The 19,982-nt window shown below is 42.0% G+C and overlaps 1 protein-coding gene across 1 annotated transcript in view; it reads left to right on the top strand.

Moving 5' to 3' along the window:
- Window positions 1-19,772, top strand: part of clpb (ClpB family mitochondrial disaggregase) — a 36,933-nt gene extending 17,161 nt beyond the window's left edge. The window contains exons 6-16 of the mRNA XM_074641814.1: window positions 4,815-4,912; window positions 6,808-6,922; window positions 13,054-13,131; window positions 15,748-15,803; window positions 16,038-16,082; window positions 16,446-16,607; window positions 17,038-17,194; window positions 18,082-18,155; window positions 18,305-18,424; window positions 19,244-19,348; window positions 19,430-19,772. Of these exons, the coding sequence (XP_074497915.1) occupies window positions 4,815-4,912; window positions 6,808-6,922; window positions 13,054-13,131; window positions 15,748-15,803; window positions 16,038-16,082; window positions 16,446-16,607; window positions 17,038-17,194; window positions 18,082-18,155; window positions 18,305-18,424; window positions 19,244-19,348; window positions 19,430-19,627 (1,208 nt within the window). The 3' untranslated portion in view covers window positions 19,628-19,772. The remainder of the gene's footprint in view (window positions 1-4,814; window positions 4,913-6,807; window positions 6,923-13,053; window positions 13,132-15,747; window positions 15,804-16,037; window positions 16,083-16,445; window positions 16,608-17,037; window positions 17,195-18,081; window positions 18,156-18,304; window positions 18,425-19,243; window positions 19,349-19,429) is intronic.
- The last annotated feature ends 210 nt before the right edge of the window (window positions 19,773-19,982 follow it).

Raw genomic sequence — 19,982 nt, forward strand, 5'->3', positions numbered from 1 at the left:
GTTAATATAAGGCATTGATCTTGAATAGTTAAGGTTAGGATAGGTTGTCGAGCAGCGAGTCTCGCAAGAGTTTTTGCAAGTTTTTGCAGATCGCAAATCAGATTACATAGTTTGTGGGTTATCTTCCAAACATGACCTCTGCGCTGCCTTGTCAAGGTTGAAAGGAGTAATAAAGTTTGCCTTCTAGCTTGGACTACGGAGCCTTTGTCTTATTGTTTCAGAAATATAGGCGCAAATCAACCTGCCTTTATTTGCTGTGGGAAAGCTCCGAAAATCGTTCTTGTTCCGAAAAAAAAACGTTGCTTTTTCGCTGCATGATATTCCCGTTCTATGTGGAAGTATTCATGACTTAAAAACAGTTTGAAAAAATATATTGACTTGCGAATTAATTGCACGAAAAAACGCCCCTGGTGTGTAACGGCCTTTCTACCAAGGAGGTTATGTTTTCAGTCCTGTATGATTATCAGTTACTTGACAGATTTCAGTGATATTTGGTGGAAAGTTTGGCCATAAATCAATCCCTTTACATTTTTACTGATACATTTTAACTGTTACGTGTGGAAGTAAAATCCAGGCACCACCCATTTCCTCCTGTACAGATTTTTTAGCATTTTGAATTTCTGGTAAAACATAATGGCCACTTAATTGGGTTTCAAATGGTTCGACTCCCTGCTTTTATGGGTTAAGATTGTTTCTGTATTGTCCAAAAATTACTTGGTTTGCAATTTATTAATTTGCGGAAACAAATGACTAATTCAAGGGTACCCGTTTTATCACGACAATCTCGATAATCTTTGCTATCCAAACTAAACGGTTCTCGTTCTGCCCTCAGAGCTGAAGGCAGCATCGCCTCCATCAGCTTTAAAAAGCTCTCCATGTATCATCATCTTAACGCTTCCACCCCCGAGTAATATAAACAGTATTACAAAGCTCATTTGAAATTGATCACTTGTTCATACCCCCTCTCCATTCACCCCCGTTACACTCGCACCTGTCGTTGACTTGGCTGCACCGACACGCACACACACACACACACACACACACATACACACTCATAGGCCCTCGGGGCTGAATATCCCCCTCAGTTTCCAGGCGAGCAGCTCTTAAACAAGCTAGTCCTAGTTGAACTATGACCTCCGCACAGAACATGCCCTTGGGGTAACTCCACAATCACAGGATGTGTGTGTCTTTGTGAGTGTGTGTGTGTGTGTGTGTGTGTGTCCTTGTGCACTCAAGTCTCCATTTCATGAATTAAAATATTCATATATTCCTGTATGCTTTTATTTGTACACGCCTTTTTGAATCTTAACTTGGGGGCACATTTGTAGTTGTTGCTTTTTAGGCTGATGCGTTTTTAATCTAAAAACATTTTCCATTTTTTTTTGGATCAAACACCATCACTATACACACACACACACATACACACACACACACTAGCTAGTATTAATGTCTTGTTTATGTTTATGATGGATGGTGCATCCAAAGCTCTGTCTGCCCGTCTCTCCCGTCTCACCCCTGCGTCAGTAAGCACTCTGTACGCTTAAACAAATCACTTCGTCTAACTCGATCAAATGTTCCGCAGACGCATTTTTGAATTAAAAAGGTAAGAAATTTCACAAAGCAGAGACATTTGTTTTAAGTCAATCAGATTAAAGACGGGCTCGGTTTTGCGCTCGCCCGACTGGGTCGCTGCCGCTTTGGCGCCGCCGTCACGGCCAATAACAATCACGACATCACACACTCTAAATCACCAACAGATTGCTGTCCATGCGTGATTCCGTGTGAGCGGGCACATAATTAAAGACTTTTATACACGTTTTTAATGATTATTCTTGTCATTTTTTCTTTAATCCATTTCCTCTTTGTCGCCTCCTATCCATCTTTTTTTTTTACATCTTATAAACCGCCACAGCCTCAGGACATCTGTGTGGATTTGGGGTTGTGTGTATGTGTCCTCTGATCGTGCGTCTTCCCTTCATGTATGTGCACAACGCATGTGGATATGTTCGGAGTTGTGTGTATCCTATACTTTGTTATTTCCCTTGTGTTTGTTTGCCATGTTGCTCTACCAGCCGCGGGTTTGCTCTTTTGGCCTTAGCCGGCCCTCGACACGCATCTCCATCCATCACAGTCTCCGGGCCCACCCTCGGGCCTCTCCTCGCCCCTCAGTCCCTCTCCGTACTTGCGGAGGCTCTCTAGCTTCTCCCCAGGCTCCACATCAGGCCCTGTGGCCACGGGCACTCAGTAATGGACGGCTCCGTAGGTGGTAGGAGGCCAGAGGAGACACACATGCTCACAGATGCACACAATACAGCTACAAGGACACACACACACGCACACAAAGACCAGCAGGGGCTCTCTCCCACCAGCTGCAGTGAAAGAGAGGGAGGAGGAAATAGGAAAGAGGAGGGGACTCCTAATAGGCATAACTAAAGCACTCCTAATGAAGGGATCCTGTGTATGCGAGTGTGTGTGTGTGTGCGTGTGTGTGTGTGTGTGTGAATGTTCAGCTGGGATGTGTGTGTGTGTCTGTGTGAGTGTCGTTAGTGTTGATCCTGTTATAAAGTGCTATGGCCCAGAGGGTTGGCCTGATATTAAAGCCCTAAATGATGCTATTTATTATGTCCAGTGTCTGTCTCTGTGTGTGTGTGTGTGTGTGTGTGTGTGTGTGGGTACTTTATTGCTTTCCTTCCTCATGTTTTTGGGTGAGGGGTTGAGGGGGTTAGTGGTGTATTGTTGTCAGGATCGATAGCTCCGTGAGCAGCTCACAAAATTTAGGGGTTTATCGATAATCATCACAGTGATTATTAGTCTCTGCGGTCGGTGCTGAGAGCAATAGGAGCGACTAGCACCTGTAATGATTACACACACACTGTTACAGAGTGTAGCTCAGTCAAGAAAACTTCAGATGGGTCATCTGGTTCTCAATGCACCATTCAACATCCTGTACATTCACGTCAGTGGCCGCTAATGTGGATCTGTGCATCAGATTTGGTACAAATATCTGCCCTCATCAGCTGAAAGGCTACAGTCAGTGGATACCTTAATATACTCTTGATCTATACTCTATAATATACTCCAAATTTAATAGATCTTCAAGGAGTATCGGCCCTTTTCACAACAGCCATTTTGACATGGCATCGCAGGCTAAACATAGGTGTAATTGATCAAATTAATTATGGTTCTATTTAGTATGTCACAGCTATTCCAGTGAGCCAGCATGCACAGTACCAGAGTCCTGGCCCACCTAAATGGAACAGGATCATAATTAATGTAATAAATAACGCCTGTGTTTACCCTGCAAGGACATGTCAAGATTTCTGCTGTGAAAAGGGCCTATTGAGACAGTTTGTTATGCTTCCTCTTCTGAGTGTCCGTAGTGTCTTGGGGCCCTTTCACAACAACCTCGTTTGGTCCGAACTTTCAGACTTTTCAGTTTGATCCGAACCAATTACACGTGTGAAACCTTCCCCAGACTATGGTCCGGATCAACAGCCGAACTTTAGTCTGACGAACAGAGGTGGTCTCGGTACAGATCAAATTGAAACATGGTTTGTTTCTAGTGTGAAAACTTTTTTTGTGGGATGTTCCAGACTTTCGGACGAGACACTCGGACTTCACAGGAAGTTCTGGCAGGCTATTGTCAGAACCGGAAAAAGGAAAAACAACGCAACGAAATAAAAATGAGCTGCAGACCTCAGGTAGCACACGGAGACAACTTTATAAAGAGTCAGTTGGAAAACACTCACAAAAATTCAGACGCTTTTCAATTATTTTTCAAGAGGATGAGAGAGGACGGGAGAGCAATGTCTACAAACCAATCAACTGCAACCAAAACATACAAAATAAATATAGCGTAAACTTAAACTGATATTGATTTTTTTTAGATGGGCCTTTCTTTTAGGTGGCTAAAATACGTATTGCTGTACATTGCTTCGCTTTTTGTGTCAAAACTCCTTCTCTGTTTCTCCAAACTGGTGGCGTGCTGACCGTCATCTACTGTAGTTAATACACTGACTATGGATAAGTACCTCATACAACCCCACTTCAAAACACCCAAACTATCCCTTTAAATTTCTCTAGATAAACTAAAGCTAGCAAATCAGATCAAATATTCAGTACCACCTTTCACTCCGACAAGGGCTTTAAGCAGAAACGCGTTGGTGTCATGGAAACATCCACTTGCTCATGTGGAGGCACGCGTGTGTTGGTGACTCTGGGTTAAGAGTGGTGGCACAGGTCAGGGCAGAAGGCACCGCTAACCACCCTCAATGACACATCCTGGCACACTTCACACGTGCTGTGACATTATGGTTCTCTCTCATTTATACTACGACGCCTTAAAGATCCGTTTGACAAAATGTTTCATCTGTTTGACCCCTCTCCTGCTGTGTAAAGTGTGCCTCAATGGCCCCCAACCTGCAACAACCTGCAGTGTGTATAGATTATAGATGTCGGTGTGCGGATGTAGGGGTGAAAGCGTGTGTTTTTGGCACGGGTTGCAGATATGAAGCCCCCTACAGTGTCATTGCATCGCCCTCTTGCTTCACTGCAGTTAGTCTCAGTGACCTCCTGAACCCACGTGACCTCTCACCCCTAACCTCACTCTCTCCATCGACCCTCCTGCTGAGGTGCTGTGTGCATATTCTTGTAACAGTTACAGCAAAAAAGATGAGGACATCTTTCTAAAAATAAATTATTTTGTTGTTAGCTTCAACCATTTAATGTGTGTGAGTAGCTTGAAATAATTTTATGTTTTTTCCCAATGTGTGACCTTTACATTTGTGTGTGTGTGTGTGTTTTTTTGCATACAGGTGCCAACCCCCTGCAGACCAACGGTTTGGGACACGCAGCCCGGGCCTACGCTAAAGAGGGTGAAGTGAGCACAGTACTGCAGGAGTTCGAGGGAAAGGTATGACACACTCCTACAGACGCAAACTCTCATTTAGTTCTTCCGTACAAGCCGCAAGCAGAATGAGCAAGCTATTAAAACATCATCAGTTTCCATGCACACTAATGTTTTCATAGTGCAGTCGTTTCCTGTGGCCCTGGGTCTGAATGACTCGGCACTATTCACTCAGCAGACATCTGTGTCATTTACCGGCCTTCATGCACACAGACACTCACTCCTCAGGAGGTCTGTGTCAGTCTGCTGACTGAGTGACAGGTGCTATTGAGTGGTGGAGTTGTGAAAGCTGGTAGAGGTTAACTGGGGTTAAAAACATGCACTGAAGAGTAAAACTGGATTATATATCAACTTTATATAGATATTGTTTTATGGGACTAGATGTAACATGGAATTCAACGTGCAAACATGCACCAAGATTTGCAAATCTTGATATTTGATTTGGGGACAATGCTAGCTAGTCTTGTTGTTAAACATACTGTCAAATTATATTTACTTTTTGTCAACCGTTTGCAATGTTATTGATGTTGAATATTGCTAGCATAACGTTAGCTTGCTGGCTCGTAGCTGAGCCTAAGGGTTCTATGAGCTGAGCAGACTAAAAATATCTCCCGTTCTCAAGTCGTAGCTACGGTCTGTCTTATTTACTGGAGCAGTGAACAATGTTTCCATTGCATAAGAACCTTATGGGATTGTAATGATTGTTCCAGGTGTTAGCAAACCCTCAGGGTTACTGAGGAAACGGAGTGAATGGATTGTGAAAAACTTAAGATTTTGGTTGCAAAATGCATGAAAATATGAATTAATGGTTTTAAACTGGCCTCCACGTCATCCATTAATTCCTGATAATGGACACCTTGTCAGGCATTATCCCTTACGTATACGTATCTTCTGAAATCTTCAACAGTCGTCTCCAAAATATTGTCACATTATCGATATAAAGATATTTGGTCAAAAATATATTAATAAAATAATGTATTTATCCAGATACATATCAGTTTGGTCAGATGAACTGACATGGAGATTTGATTCAGCACTTTTTGTACATGAAAGGGCATTAACATTATGACAAACACTTTACCAATACACTAAGAATGCCATCAGTAAATTGTAAAATTGTTTGTGTCATATTTTCTTTGGGTAGTTAGTATTTTTCTGATTGTTCAAATGTGATTTTAAATTAAGAACGGAGGGGGGTCAGCTGTTTTCTTAAATAAAACTTGAGTTACCCGTAGTTATCTAGCAGCCTGACAGCAGGCCAGAGCTAAGCAAGATGGAGAGAGAGAATAAACAGCCTGCCTCCACTGCAGGGTGAAAACCTGGAGTCTGAGGAGACAAAGAGGAGAGGATGAATGAGGCATGGGGTGGCGGTGAGAAAGAGGGAGAGGGAGAGAAACTTTAAAAAAGAAGTGAAAATAAAGGTAAAAGAAAGATTTGGGCAGAGGAGGAGAGGTGGAAAAAGAGATCAAATCAGCAGAAAGGAGGAAATGTGTGTCAGAGAAATGAAGGCAAAGGCAGATAGAGAGGTAGAGTGTGTTGAAGAGGAGAAGTAGAAAGACTGAAAAACACTACAAACCTTTAATAAGAAAAAAGAGGAGAAACCGCTTTATTGTTGCATCTAGAAGGGACTCAGTTAGATGCTTTCAGTCATAGCTTTGCACAACAGTCTGAGGGCGTGTTTGGCTATTCACTCTTGAGCTGTGAAATTGTCAAGAGTGGTAAAGAAGAAAAGATGATGATAAAGAGAAAAAGGAGTAAAGAGGGGCAGACCTGCAAACTCTTCCAACGTCTTTGTGTTTTTTACCTGGAGAGTTGATTTTCTTTCACGTCTCCCTTCTCTTCCTGATTGATTGACTGTCTCATCTGTTTTCTGCATGTTCGTCTTCTTCACCTCCATCTAGTTCCAGGAGGTGCAGGCTCGGCGGGAGGCGGCGGAGAGGCGGAGGTTCCCTCTGGAGAGGAGGCTGAAGGAGTACATCATCGGACAGGAGGGGGCCATCAATACTGTGGCCTCAGGTAAACACACACATGGAACATTGTATACGCAGATGATACACGACATATACCACCAAAAAAAACAAGTGCACATAAATACATACATAGCTTTTTGTTTTCTTTTTTCTGTTTTTCTTTCTTTCTTTTCGGCATGTTTCTGTTTTGCCATCCCCTCCTTTTCCTCTCTCTTGCTGTCCTCCCTTCCCTCCCACAGTAGGCGGGTTCAGACAGACCGGCGGAGGCTGTAATTGGTTAATTGTGATGAATGAGCTGTCTGTCAGGCATACACAGGTGCTGTGTGCATGTGTGTGCATGTGTGTGTGTGACAGCTGAAGAGGCCAGGCTTGGAGCCGCCAGTTAACACGATTACAGAGAGAGGAGACGTACTACAGACCCCCCACTCCTCCTCCTCTTTTCTCTCCCTCTTTCTGCCCCCCCCCCCTCTCTGTCTCTCTTCCCTTTTCTCTCCTCCATCTTTCTCTCTCTTTACCCCCTCGATCTTCATCCCACCCACTCTTTCTCCTTCACCCTTCTGTCCTTTCCCACTTCCACTTTGTGGCCTCCGCCTTCTGCATCTTTCCATCACTGTTCCTTCACGCTGTGCCGTCCATCTCCCGTCCTCGAAACACACAGAGTCAGGGATGGACAGACGGAAGGCAAAGTGATGGAGACCGGAAGATGAGACGGGTAAAACAAATGGAGGCGACGGGAGACAAAAAAAGAGACGGGAACGCTGATGGGAAGCGATAGCAGAGAAGTGGCTGAGAACCAGGAAGCTCGGAGCATTGACAGAAAGACAAAGAGAGCGAGTGTAATGCATAGAGAAGAGAAGGGAGGATGAGTTAGAGCACAATAACACGACAGACAGTAAAGAGCTGATATTACACCAGGCATCCATGGAGGCCATGTATTGATCCGCAGATGAGAGAGCGCGAGTGTGTGTGTGTTCAGAAAGGGTTCAGCAGCGAAGGAAGAGGCTGTGTGTTATTTTTTATGATCTCGGACAGATTTGTGAAAATAATCAACTCACTCCCAAAGCTGAAGCGGATATTATAATCTGTTCGTGAGAGCAAATACTGCAGAGTTTATAACCAACAGGAGAACAACTTGGATTTTTTGCCTCCAGACTTCATTAAAAAAAAGCTATACATAATAACAATTCTGAAAATACAAACTACAAATGGTTATGCTATTTGAGCAATAGTTATTGTCAGCGTAGGTTTTGCTGGGAGTCAATGAAGGAAGAGGGAATCGTGGGACTTGTAGTCTTTGGCAAGGTGATGAATGATTGTTGTTATCATGGCAAATTGTCCTGAAAGCCATAGAAGACGTCGCCACAGTGATAAAGGAACAGCTTATTGATTTCTCAGAAGTATTACAGTGAATATATCACACACACACAAACACACTGTGAGAGCATGTGGGATGCCTAAGAGGCCAAGAGGCAGACAAAGGACAGAAGATATTTAGAAAAACACACGTTATCTACCGTGCATTTATACTGCAAAGATGAGCCGAGCAGGAATGAGCCGAACTCTGGCAGAGTCAGAGAGGGGAAGTAGAGATGTCGAGATGAGGAGATGGACCAGGAGAGAGCGGAAGGGATGCACTGGAGATAAGGAGACAACAAATGAGAACGGGAGGTACAGATAAAGAGAGAAGAGGGAGCTGCACATGACCCGTTTATGTAATCGCAGAAGCAACACATACCACAATATATTTTACTACCTATCATGAGTACTATGAGTGATAAAAATAGTGAAAAATGTCCATGACAGGGGAAGAAACTTTTGTTGCACGTCAGCACCTATTTTCTTTCCCTATATTTCCGTAAAAGCAAAATGCCATAGAAAAAATTGCCCATTACAATTAGGGATGGGCGATATGGCCAAAATCTTTTATCCCGATTAAAGGTAATTTCATATCACGATAACGATATATATCACGATATAGCATGTTTTCTGGTAATTCAATAAATAAATAGTCTATATGAAATAATCACATACTTCTGTGTTAATTAAATACTCAAGTATTTTCTCATTTAATTAAGAACTTTAGTGCAAAGTGAACACAAACGGTTTCAATTGAAATTATGGAGAAAAAATAAATAAATACGTCCAGCTATACACTGACTATGTTTACATGCATGCACACAAATACAGAGCTATCAGATTAAGATAATAGTTTGATTTAACTACACTGGGGTATTCCCATAAGCAGAATCCTTATCAATTCAGATTTTCTTAGAGATTTGAGCTAGTATACGCTTGTTATTATCAATTTAGACGATGTAATTGTGTATTACGATATCTCGATAAATAATTTAATCATGATACGATTCCATTTAAAGACGATAAATTATCATGTTGAATTATCGCCTAGCCCTAATTACAATTTCCCAGAGACCAAGGTGAAATTGCTGAAACCCAAATATATTCAGTTTGTCAATGATATGATTCTGTAATTTGCTCTTTGTCTTCAAATTGTTATGTTTGTTTTATATCTGCAACCGTGTAACTGTGCTGCTGCCTATCTTGGCCTGGACACGAAAAAGAGATTTTTAATTTTTAAAGTCTTTACTCCTGGTTAAATAAAGGTTAAATAAATAAATCAGAGAAAAAAGCAAATCCTCACAACTTGTTTTTTTTTATAAATTACTTAAACTATTAATCGTTTATCCAGGTTGTTGATGATCAATTTTGTATCTATATGCCATTGATTGATAAACAAATCATTTCAACATTAGTTATCTATATTTATATAGTTTATATATCTATAGTTCTCTATTTTGCAGAGCAGAATTTGAGAAAAGAAATTAGCTTTGGTTATTTTTCATTTATTTATTTATTTCCACATTTTGCATTCGGTGTGTTGTCATGTCTCCAAAACTGCTGTTTCTACCTGAACTTCTCATGACAAACAGCTGGCCTGCAGCAAGATACACAATCGCACAAGTACACAAACTACTGTATACACACACACACACACACACACAGGAAGGAGGTTAGATTGATCCAGGTTTAGCTCTCAGGGCTAAGAGTTATTGAGGAGAATCATCCCTCTGTAATCATGTTAGAGCCAACCAGACCTGCCCAATACACACTGCTCTGAGTGTGTGTGTGAGTGTGTGTGTGTGTGTGTGTAAGAGAGAGAGAGAGAGAGAGTAAGAGAGAGAGAGAGAGCAAGCTTTCATTTGTTTTGTGTCTCCTTCCTTTCCTTGTTGTTGTCGTCAGGGTCCTCTGAGAAATGTCAATGTGCCCTTCTGTCAAAGTCGGTCTCAATCAGCTAAAACACACACACACACACACACACACACACACACACACACACACACACACACACACAGAAGGTTACGCTGTCATTCACACAGCCGTAGATAAAACAGACGGAGCTTTGGAGCCCCTCTTGTCACTATTCATCTCCGTGTCCATCTCTGACACACTCGTTTGTTTCTCTGTCTCCTTATCTCCATCACTCCTCTCTCTTTCCCCTCTTTATCTCCTCCTACATCCTTACTCCTCTTTCCTCTCCTTATCTTCACTCCTGCTGCTGCTGCTTCCCTCGCTACCATGTCCTCTCTCTACCTCCCTCAGTCGGCCTCTCCTCCTGCCAAGCATCTGTTGTTTATGATTATCAGCTATTAGTAGCTAGTTTAACACTCAGATCTGGAGTGTGTCTCGAAGTATTTTAGCATCACTGCATCACACAGAGTGAGCGGGAGAGGTCTTATCATCTTGGTAAAAGATGCTTTGACAGGATACATACTATAGCTGTTGTTGGACACACTTTGACCGTCATAGGAAGTTGAATTGAAGTTTTGGTTCCTCTTTAGCTACTTGGCCACAGTGTTCTCCTGCCACTTATCATCTTTTGGCTGCACTTGATAACTTACCAAGACATTGACACCCCTTAGATATATTATCTTACTATAAGACTATAAGATATTTATGCTGAGAACTTGTGCGTCTTTGGGGACTGTAGTTGGCCAGAAGTTGTAAAGGCAATGACATGTTGAGAAGAATACATGGCAGGTGTGTGAAAACTGGTCATAAAATGAAGGACCAGCCTGCCAAACATTCAGTGCTTTTGGGTTGAGGCTTTTACAAGGTTGTGTTCTCACTTGTTAGATTCAAACAGACAGGGTTGCAAGATGTGAAAGACGTGCAGGACCTCTGTTTTAACTGTTTAAATTTACAATCCATATTGTGTGGCTCTATCAGGCTAAGAAAAGTTGGCCTGAGGTGGCAGTATTAACATGGCCAACGCGGAAAATTGTAATAATAAATTGCAGATGTATATTAATAAAATAACCATAGGGCTGGGCGATATGGCGAAAATCTTCTATCACAATATAGGTCATTTCATATCGCAATAACGATATATATCACAATATAGCATGTTTTCTGGTTGGCTAAATCAAAAATAAATAGTCTATAACCACATGTTAAAGCCTATTTTTGTATACTCCTGTGTTAATTATATACTTGACAAAAAGGACTGAGTATTTTCTCATTTAATGAAGAACTTTTGTGCAAAATTAACATCCAAGTTTCTAGTGAAATTATAGAGGAATAAATAAATAAATATTTCTATATATAAACTGTTTGTTAATCGCATTGAACTGAGTGGTAATGTAAAGTGTGATATAAAAACAAAACCGCAATCTTATAATGATATTCACATTTGATTTTCTGAGAAATTTCAGTTAGTATATGCTTCTTATCATCAGTTTAGATGACGTAATTGTGTATCACGATATCTCGATATATGATTTAATCACGACAGATTCCCAGCCCTACCATAGCATATTAATAATTGTATTAATCATATGGCTGTACTTACTACTTATTTATGTTTAATGAAAATGAACATTGGTTTTTGTGGATGGTGCTGATGGCTATTGTAGAAAAACAGAGGAGTTTATGTGTGAAAACATTAAAGATACTAACTCTGATGCACCTTAAGCAGCAAGGTGAGAGGTCACATCTGTTGTGTATTACCTAAAAATGAAGTGAAAGCTAAATTTATTGTTATTATACCTTTGGACTCCCTCCGCACTGTAAGAATGATCATGCACAGCATGTAACAGTGGTAAAGAAATGGCCGTGATTATGATATAACCGCATGTCTGCCAGCATCAGCTGTGCTGAGAAGTCTTGAGGTGGATGCACGGCTCATAAAAGTAACTGTGGTCATTTTTGTGTCCGATTTATAAAGATTTAAATGCTAACTTGACTGATTGACACAATCAGGATAAATCCACCCATTTTATATACCTGCTCACTGTAACACTCAACAGATTGCCAGTCTATCTCAAGGCTAACACAGAGACAGACAACCTATGAGCAATTTAGAGTTTCCATTTAATCTAAAATGTACATCTTTGAACTGTGGGAGGATAGCTGGAAAACAGCCAGAAGAAAGCCACACAGAAACAGCGAGCCCTCCACACATTAAGCCTCAGCCTGCCAGTGGTTTCAAACCCAAGGCCTTTTTACTCAAGGCAACCAATATACCACCGACTTGTTTTGATCCTGTTGGCAAAACCCTGCTCATCTATGGCTCTGGTTTTTGGCCCCGGCCTCTCAACAGCTTCAGATTTTTGGATGAGTCTGTGCTAGTGTCTGTTTCTCCGTTGGGCCAAATACACTCTTTACTCCCCTCCGATCCACCTCATCATCTTGTCTTTGTGTATGTGTGTGAGTGTGGTTGCTGGGGTGATGGCAGGGTTGGGTAGGCACTCCTCTTTAAGCAAGCGTGTGTGTCTGTGTGTGTGTGTGTAAGGCTGCGATCCATGCTAAACTGATTTCGCCATGGCCGCGCCAGGGAGGCTAACACAATTACTGCTGGCTAATGGCCCCACTGACTGAGGGGGGAAGAGAGGCAGCGTGGGTAGCTTTCTGGAGGTCTCTCATCTTGCTCTCTTGCTCTGTTTTCTCTCTTCTGTCTCCGTTTTTTTTTCTCTCCACCAAATGTCTTGACCCTTTTCTCATCCCTGCTCTCTCGCTCTTTTATCATAGTTTCTGGGATACCCGTCGCCCTCGGGTCAACTCGGTTCAGCCGGGTGAAACTCAGAATACTTAGTGCAAAAGCAAAGTCAACAATTTTAAATGGCTGAAATAATAGTGTTACTTTTCTTTCTCCCTCTGTAGCCATCAGGAGGAAGGAGAATGGTTGGTACGACGAAGAGCATCCTCTTGTATTCCTCTTCCTCGGCTCATCAGGAATCGGTAAATCACTCTCTCGTCTTTCACACCAAACACTTCCCCTCTCTCTCTCATAGCTGCCAAAATAAACAGAACACTTGAGTAAGTTAAGTTTCGGGAGTTTGTTGAATGCATGCAGAGTTTATTTTCCTCCTGCCACTCTACTGATTTCAAAAGAAACAGAATACACAAGACTACAAAAGTACATGTGCCACACTGTAAAATGTGAACACAAACTGGACATACTCTAGCAAGTAAGTAGTAAAAGAAGAAGAATTTAAACCAGAGTTTTTGTCTCACATCTGCCTATTGAATTAATTAATTGCAAATATCTTGATTTATAAAGATGTTATTTCAAACATAAAAAGAGGGGCTGTATTAGAGTAAGTAAAAGCAAAAATCTGAGATAATACTAGACTGTGCCTCCTTAATCTAGCGAGTGTTGTAGTTCTGTAGCCGGCACAGTAAGGGGTTAGCAGGCTAACATTAATGTTTGCAAGGTAGCAGGTTTAGTAAACTTAACAACCTCCATCAGCTATTTTCTTACGTTTTTGTTTTATTACAATGAACAGGCAATTTATGAGTAAAAATAGTTGGGATTGGAAAAGTGTGTCCGTTAGTGTATTATATATTTTTTTTTAGTCTGCAAAGTTACAAAGCCCAAAGTCCAAGCCAAAGGGAGTTACTCTCCCCCACAGAAACACTGCTCCTGAACTGCCTGAAACGCCTTGATTGAAGTCCTGCTTTTTCTTCTGTAATATGGTGATGTCACCAAGTAACACATTTTCATAAAACCTGCCTAGCGGCTAGTTTGCCATGTAGAGCGGAGCTGGAGGAGAGTCCGAAGTGTTTGGTTCGGTGGACCAAACACAACATACTGGGGCAGCTGACCATTCAGAGCAGACTGTGTTTTTTGGGAGAGGAGGGGCAGGAGGTCAAACAGAGCGTTTCAGACAGAGGGCGAAAAGAGGTGCTGCAGCAAAGCCGGTTTGAGAAAAGTAAAGCATTTTTTGAACAGTAAAGCATGTAAACATGTTCTAGTAGAAACCCAAAATACAAGTATGCACCTGAAAATAAGCAGAATTGGTCCTCTTTAAATTTGGTAAATGTATTCTATGCTGTTTTCATGAGCAGTTATTAACAACAGCGACTGTAAACATTTTAGACGTCAAAATCTGTTTGACTCAGGAACAGCGTGGCAGTGTCAACAGATTTAGTCCCGCCCACAAAGGCTCTGATTGGCTCACTCGTTTCTCAATCAATTTTCCTTAAGGGATAATAAAGTTAATCATCAATCCATTTCCAACCAGGGAAACTACAGACGAATCACTGGCAAAATTTGAGATGTGGGCGCAGATTCTGAGGTCTTGAACCAGGCTAGTATCTGTTTTTTAGTAAGCAGAGCTGGTACTAATCTGCATATTATTACAAAATGCTAAATTTACAAAGATGTTCATAGACAAACAGTAGGTGGGTACAGCATGTCAAGTAAAAAAAAAAAGCCCCACACACATTTCTAAAAGCAGATCCTAAAGGATACCGGTTTAGAACTGGGATGTGTGTGTATGATTCAGGACCGATCAAGGCATTTTTAAATTGATCAGTATTGGCTTTATAAAGCGCCATCTTTTGTTTATTGCAGCCCGTTGAGCTCTGGGTGCAGCAGCTGTCAAAAACAGCTGATTGCACTTTAAAACACCGGAGGAACCTCTTGCTGACACACAGCGTTGAGAGTGAACAAATCTCAGACCGACACTACAGCGGTTTCAATTAAAGATATCCACTGGGGGATGGTGGGGATGAATTGAGACTGTCTAAATTCTGTCTGGACCTTTCTGCTACAACAAATCCACACTGACACTCCTCTGTCCATGCATCTGTCTCTCACACTTACTCGCCACAGAAAAAAAAAACATGATGGGAAACTATTAAAGGAGGGCTGTGATACAGGGTGTATTTTTATTGAGCTGTCAAAAATCTCCAAAGTGAATTGGTTTTAGTCGTTTTAAAGCTGGCGTTCTTTAGGCTGTATTGTGTTGGAAAAGCTTAAATGTTCTCAAACAGAAGCAAGATGGAAGAAGTGTGTTGGGAGTGAAAGAAAGAGGGAGACGGAGGGATATTAAGGGCCAGATAGATGGCTAAAAAAAGAGGCCGATGGTGAGATGACAGGCCAGAGAGATAGATGAAGGAGAGACGGTGTTCATATTCTCTGTTGCCTTCAGCGACAAACAGTGGCCATGAGACATCAATATTAAACACAGCAACAAGACACACAGCCCTTCACACACACATACCCATACGCATACCAAGCACAAGACATCAATATCATATATGAGCATTTATATGCAGAATATTTTAGCGACAAACATAATGTGTGCTGCTGGAGAGCAGGAGATGATTGAAAGCTTTGTGGAGGGAGGCGCTGGGATTTAGGCCAGCACTTAGAGGAGGAGAGAGATCGTCTTTCTGTCTGAAATGAGTGAGCTTGTTTTTCTGAAATCTCTGCATACTAATGTATTGTTTTTTTTTTATATATTAAAAACAAAATAATTAAATGGAGGCAGGGGTTGACACTGTTTGAAGCTGAATAATTAAACGCTGTCTCTGTTCTGTCTGACCGGTTGATGCCGGATGTCACAGGAAAGACAGAGTTGGCCAAACAGGTGGCTCGCTACATGCACAAGGACGTCAAAAAGGTATGTAATATAGCGTCACACACACACACTCCAGTGTCAATAGGTGGAAAACAGATCCTCTCTTAGATATAAAACAGACATTTAATTTAGCCGCCTTGAAGAAATGACAGAGAATTCAATTTGTGTTGGTTTCCATGGCAACTACTAGTAGCACTTGTCCAACACGACGATACACACTGATACAGCAGCATGTTGTGGCTCTCCTGGGGAGGTTAACCCATCGTGTGATTGCAGGGTTTCATCCGTATGGACATGTCCGAGTTCCAGGAAAAACACGAGGTAAGACGCTTTTCACCTGTTCCAGATACATCAGTGTGAAGTCAGGAAGTCGCTAACGTGTTTGATAGTTTCTGATGAGTCTCACATACTGTGTGGGATACTGTATGTTGCTCTAACAGAGGTTCATTTGTTAGAGTTAGAGTATTACATTCCCATCAGATGCATGGCACTGACGCATTGGATTAATTCTGTTTATGTACTCATAATGGACCCATAAACCAAAATGAATGCTGTTTTTGCCCTTCTGTGTGAAGCTCTGGTGATGAATACATTTAATCAATTTTTATCCACTGTTAACTTTTCTGTTAAGTGTGATCCTGGCAAAATACCTCTTGTGTGCACCCTCTCTCCCTCGTCTGTCAGGTGGCGAAGTTCATCGGCTCCCCGCCGGGATATGTGGGACATGAGGAAGGCGGTCAGCTGACCAAGCTGTTGAGGGCGTGTCCCAACGCTGTGGTCCTGTTTGATGAAGTAGACAAGGCCCATCCTGATGTTCTTACTATCATGCTGCAGCTCTTTGATGAGGTCTGTATACAAACACATACACAAGGAGATGAGTACAGATGTTATACCTTTGTGAAGTTACATTGATCAAGGCTGCGTTCCAAATCGCATACTTTTTCTTTTTACTTTTAGTACGTACTGCAGCTGCCCTTACAAAGTACATACTGTTGCATGCAGTATGCATACAATTGGGATATACTACTTTGTCATAACATTGCACCTTTAACTTTGACCCTCTTGCTCATATATCCGCTGTGGGTCATAACAGCCAGAAAAGCATGCTGGCTGGCATACTGCAAAATGCGACCGGGTGTAGTAGGACATCCTGGTATTTTTGGCATACTGCATTTGATGTACTATGTATTGGGACATACTAAAAAAAAAAAAAAACTGGCACACTTAATAGTATGGTATTTATTGGTCTCTATCATTCCTATTGTTCCTCTCTCAGGGTCGCCTCACAGACGGTAAGGGGAAGACCATCGAATGTAAAGACGCAATCTTCATCATGACATCTAACATCGCAAGTGATGAAATCGCCAACCATGCACTGCAGCTTCGCGAGGAAGCTGAGGAGGTCAGCCGCAGGAAGCTGGCCGAAAACCTTGGTGAGAGAAACACACTAACACATACAAAAGACGGGTTTCCACCAAGATTTTACTGGTAATTTTAGTCCCGGGACTACTTTTCAAAGAACTAAAAGGTTCCTTCAGCCAACTGTCTAAAGACCTGCGAAGATTAGGCTTTTAATGTTATCAAACAATGACAAATGCTCTCCCCTCGTCATAAAAATTGGTCCCAAATTGGTCCAAAATCGATACCAGAGTACTTCTTTGTTTTATGAATGAAGGGGTACAGTTGAAGCTGCTGTGTTGTGTGTGTGTGTTTTACAAATCAGCGACAACCCCCTGACAGACTCCCTGCAAACCTCAACCTGAAAGTTCCTGCAATATCCCAGGTTCTTTTTTGGGGGTAAAAAAGCCCCTTAAAATGTCCCCGGAAACTTAATTTAGACCTTGGTCCCTGCGGTCGCAACGCAATGAGTTCCTCAAAAGGTTCATAGTTCTGGGGGGAAATTTCTGCAGTCGAAACGGAGCTATCCTTAAAAATGCAATCACAGACAAGATGATGCACAGCAGACATCACACTGACTTGCATTTGTTACGTACATCATGCGCTACTGCTGCAAAATGAATTGCACATCGTGATTTTATTAGTTCCCATGTTGGGAACCCATTAAAACCCATTCTGACATTAGTTTTCATTTTCATCAGTTGCTGTAATTTAAAATGCGCGTAATGAAATGATGTGAAGTATGGTCAAATCATAGTCTAAATTTATAGTCCGGACTTATCACAGTATCTTGCAAAATAATTTGAATCATCATATAAGAATCACATTCACACAAGCAAGTGATTGAACGCCGTAAAGACATATAGAGCCGTGAGGTGACTAAAATCCAAACTGAAATGAATGTTGATGTGTTTTTCCTCAGAGGATGTACAGAAAAGTGATGACGTCAAAATCTCCCGACAGTTTAAAGAATCTGTGATTCGACCGATCCTGAAGGTAACGCAACACAAACACACAGATAAAACACCTTGTTTCGGTGTAATTACAGAGAAATGTTGCAGTTTAACTATTTCTCTACAGCAGTGTACTGTAACCGGCCTGAGAGGCTTCGGTTGTCATGGTTTATTTTTTTGGTACCTCCTCAGGCTCATTACCGAAGGGACGAGTTTCTGGGTCGGATCAATGAAATCGTATACTTCCTGCCGTTCTGTCACTCAGAGCTGATACAGCTGGTCAGCAAAGAGCTCCACTTCTGGGCCAAGAAGGTACGCAACACTGTGCAGACTCTTCACAGCACCCTACATTTCTAACACGGGTGTCCTCCAGTGTCGCTGGGAGGCCCTACCCACTCCGTCCTGCAGCCGCTGAGCTGTGCAGGAACACACGCAGATCAATATTATGTGCCACTACTACTCACTATAATGTGATTACAGTGTTTAACATGTGGAGCCTTCATCAATATTTAATTATTAATATTACAGCTGGTGTCTCTTGACAGGCAGCATGGGCCCTGCAGGCAACTGATAGGAACCTGACTCATGACTCTCTCTGTCCATTTGTCTTTTGAATGTTGCTGTGTGCGTATTATTGTGCATCTATTTGTTAGCGTTTAATGTTTTAAGTGTTCATGTCTCGTAATATCTGCTCCGTCTGTACGTGGCTGCAGAAATCTCATTATTACAGAATCCTCATGAGCCATTTGTTTGTCACTCACTTATATTAAATAGATTAAATGTTTAGTGCTATCATTATTGCCTTTAATTGGGTATTTGTAATGCTGTGATATTAGTGTTTATATCTCTGGAGTAAAACATGGCATTGTATTTATTGAATGGAGTGTTAACATCAGTAGCTAAATGAGCAGATACTATTGACTGGTGTTTGATTAAAACGCATTAAGGGCCTGTTGATTAGCGCTGGCAGACATGCTGCTTGACAGTATCTCCTCTCTGCCTCTGCCTTTTGTCTCCTTCTCCAGCATCCACCACCCCTCTCTTTCTGATTTGACTGTTTATGATACTCTTACCTTTTTTAACATCAGCACACCCAATTAACCTCTTCTCCTCCTCCCTCCTCTTCATTAGGCGAAGCAGCGCCATGACATCACTCTTCAGTGGGAGCGTCCGGTTCTGGACCTGTTGGCGGGCGGGTATAACATGCATTACGGAGCACGCTCCATCAAACATGAGGTATGCAGGTGCTGCAACACCACGTTGTTTGAAAATGTTCTAAACTCTGCCTCACCACTGACCTCGTCACTGATCCCTCAGGTTGAGCGGCGGGTCGTCAACCAGTTGGCGGCGGCGTACGAGCAGGAGCTGCTGCCCAAAGGCTGCACCCTGCGTCTGTCCGTCCAATCAGAGGACCCGGATGAGCGGAGCATGCCCAGTCTGCGCCTCGAAGTGGTGGGAGAGGACAGCTCATTGAGGACGCTGGACATCCGTCCACCGCTCAGCCCTGAACACTAACGCAACACAGAGAGGATATATTTACAGATATGTATGCACACATCTTACACTTTCCACACACACCACATCATCTTCATCATCATAGTGTAGGGAGGATGGATGGGTCTTGATGGATGTTACCAATAAAAGTACCTCTGATAAACACATCACTGCCTCTCTGTTTCAGTACACACATGCAGTAGTTACATGCCAAGTTTTACGCAATATGCAAGACAATATCTGCCAACGATGTGTGCTGTAAACAGTATATTAAGTCAACCTACTTGGCCATTAAAGTTGCTGTTACGGCAAACTTTCATATCAGCTGTGCAGTCTAAAATCTAAGTGCAGGGTAAGTAAATGTGTTGCAGATAAC

Source organism: Sebastes fasciatus, chromosome 7 (assembly GCF_043250625.1).
Source record: "Sebastes fasciatus isolate fSebFas1 chromosome 7, fSebFas1.pri, whole genome shotgun sequence".
Classification (NCBI taxonomy): domain Eukaryota; kingdom Metazoa; phylum Chordata; class Actinopteri; order Perciformes; family Sebastidae; genus Sebastes; species Sebastes fasciatus.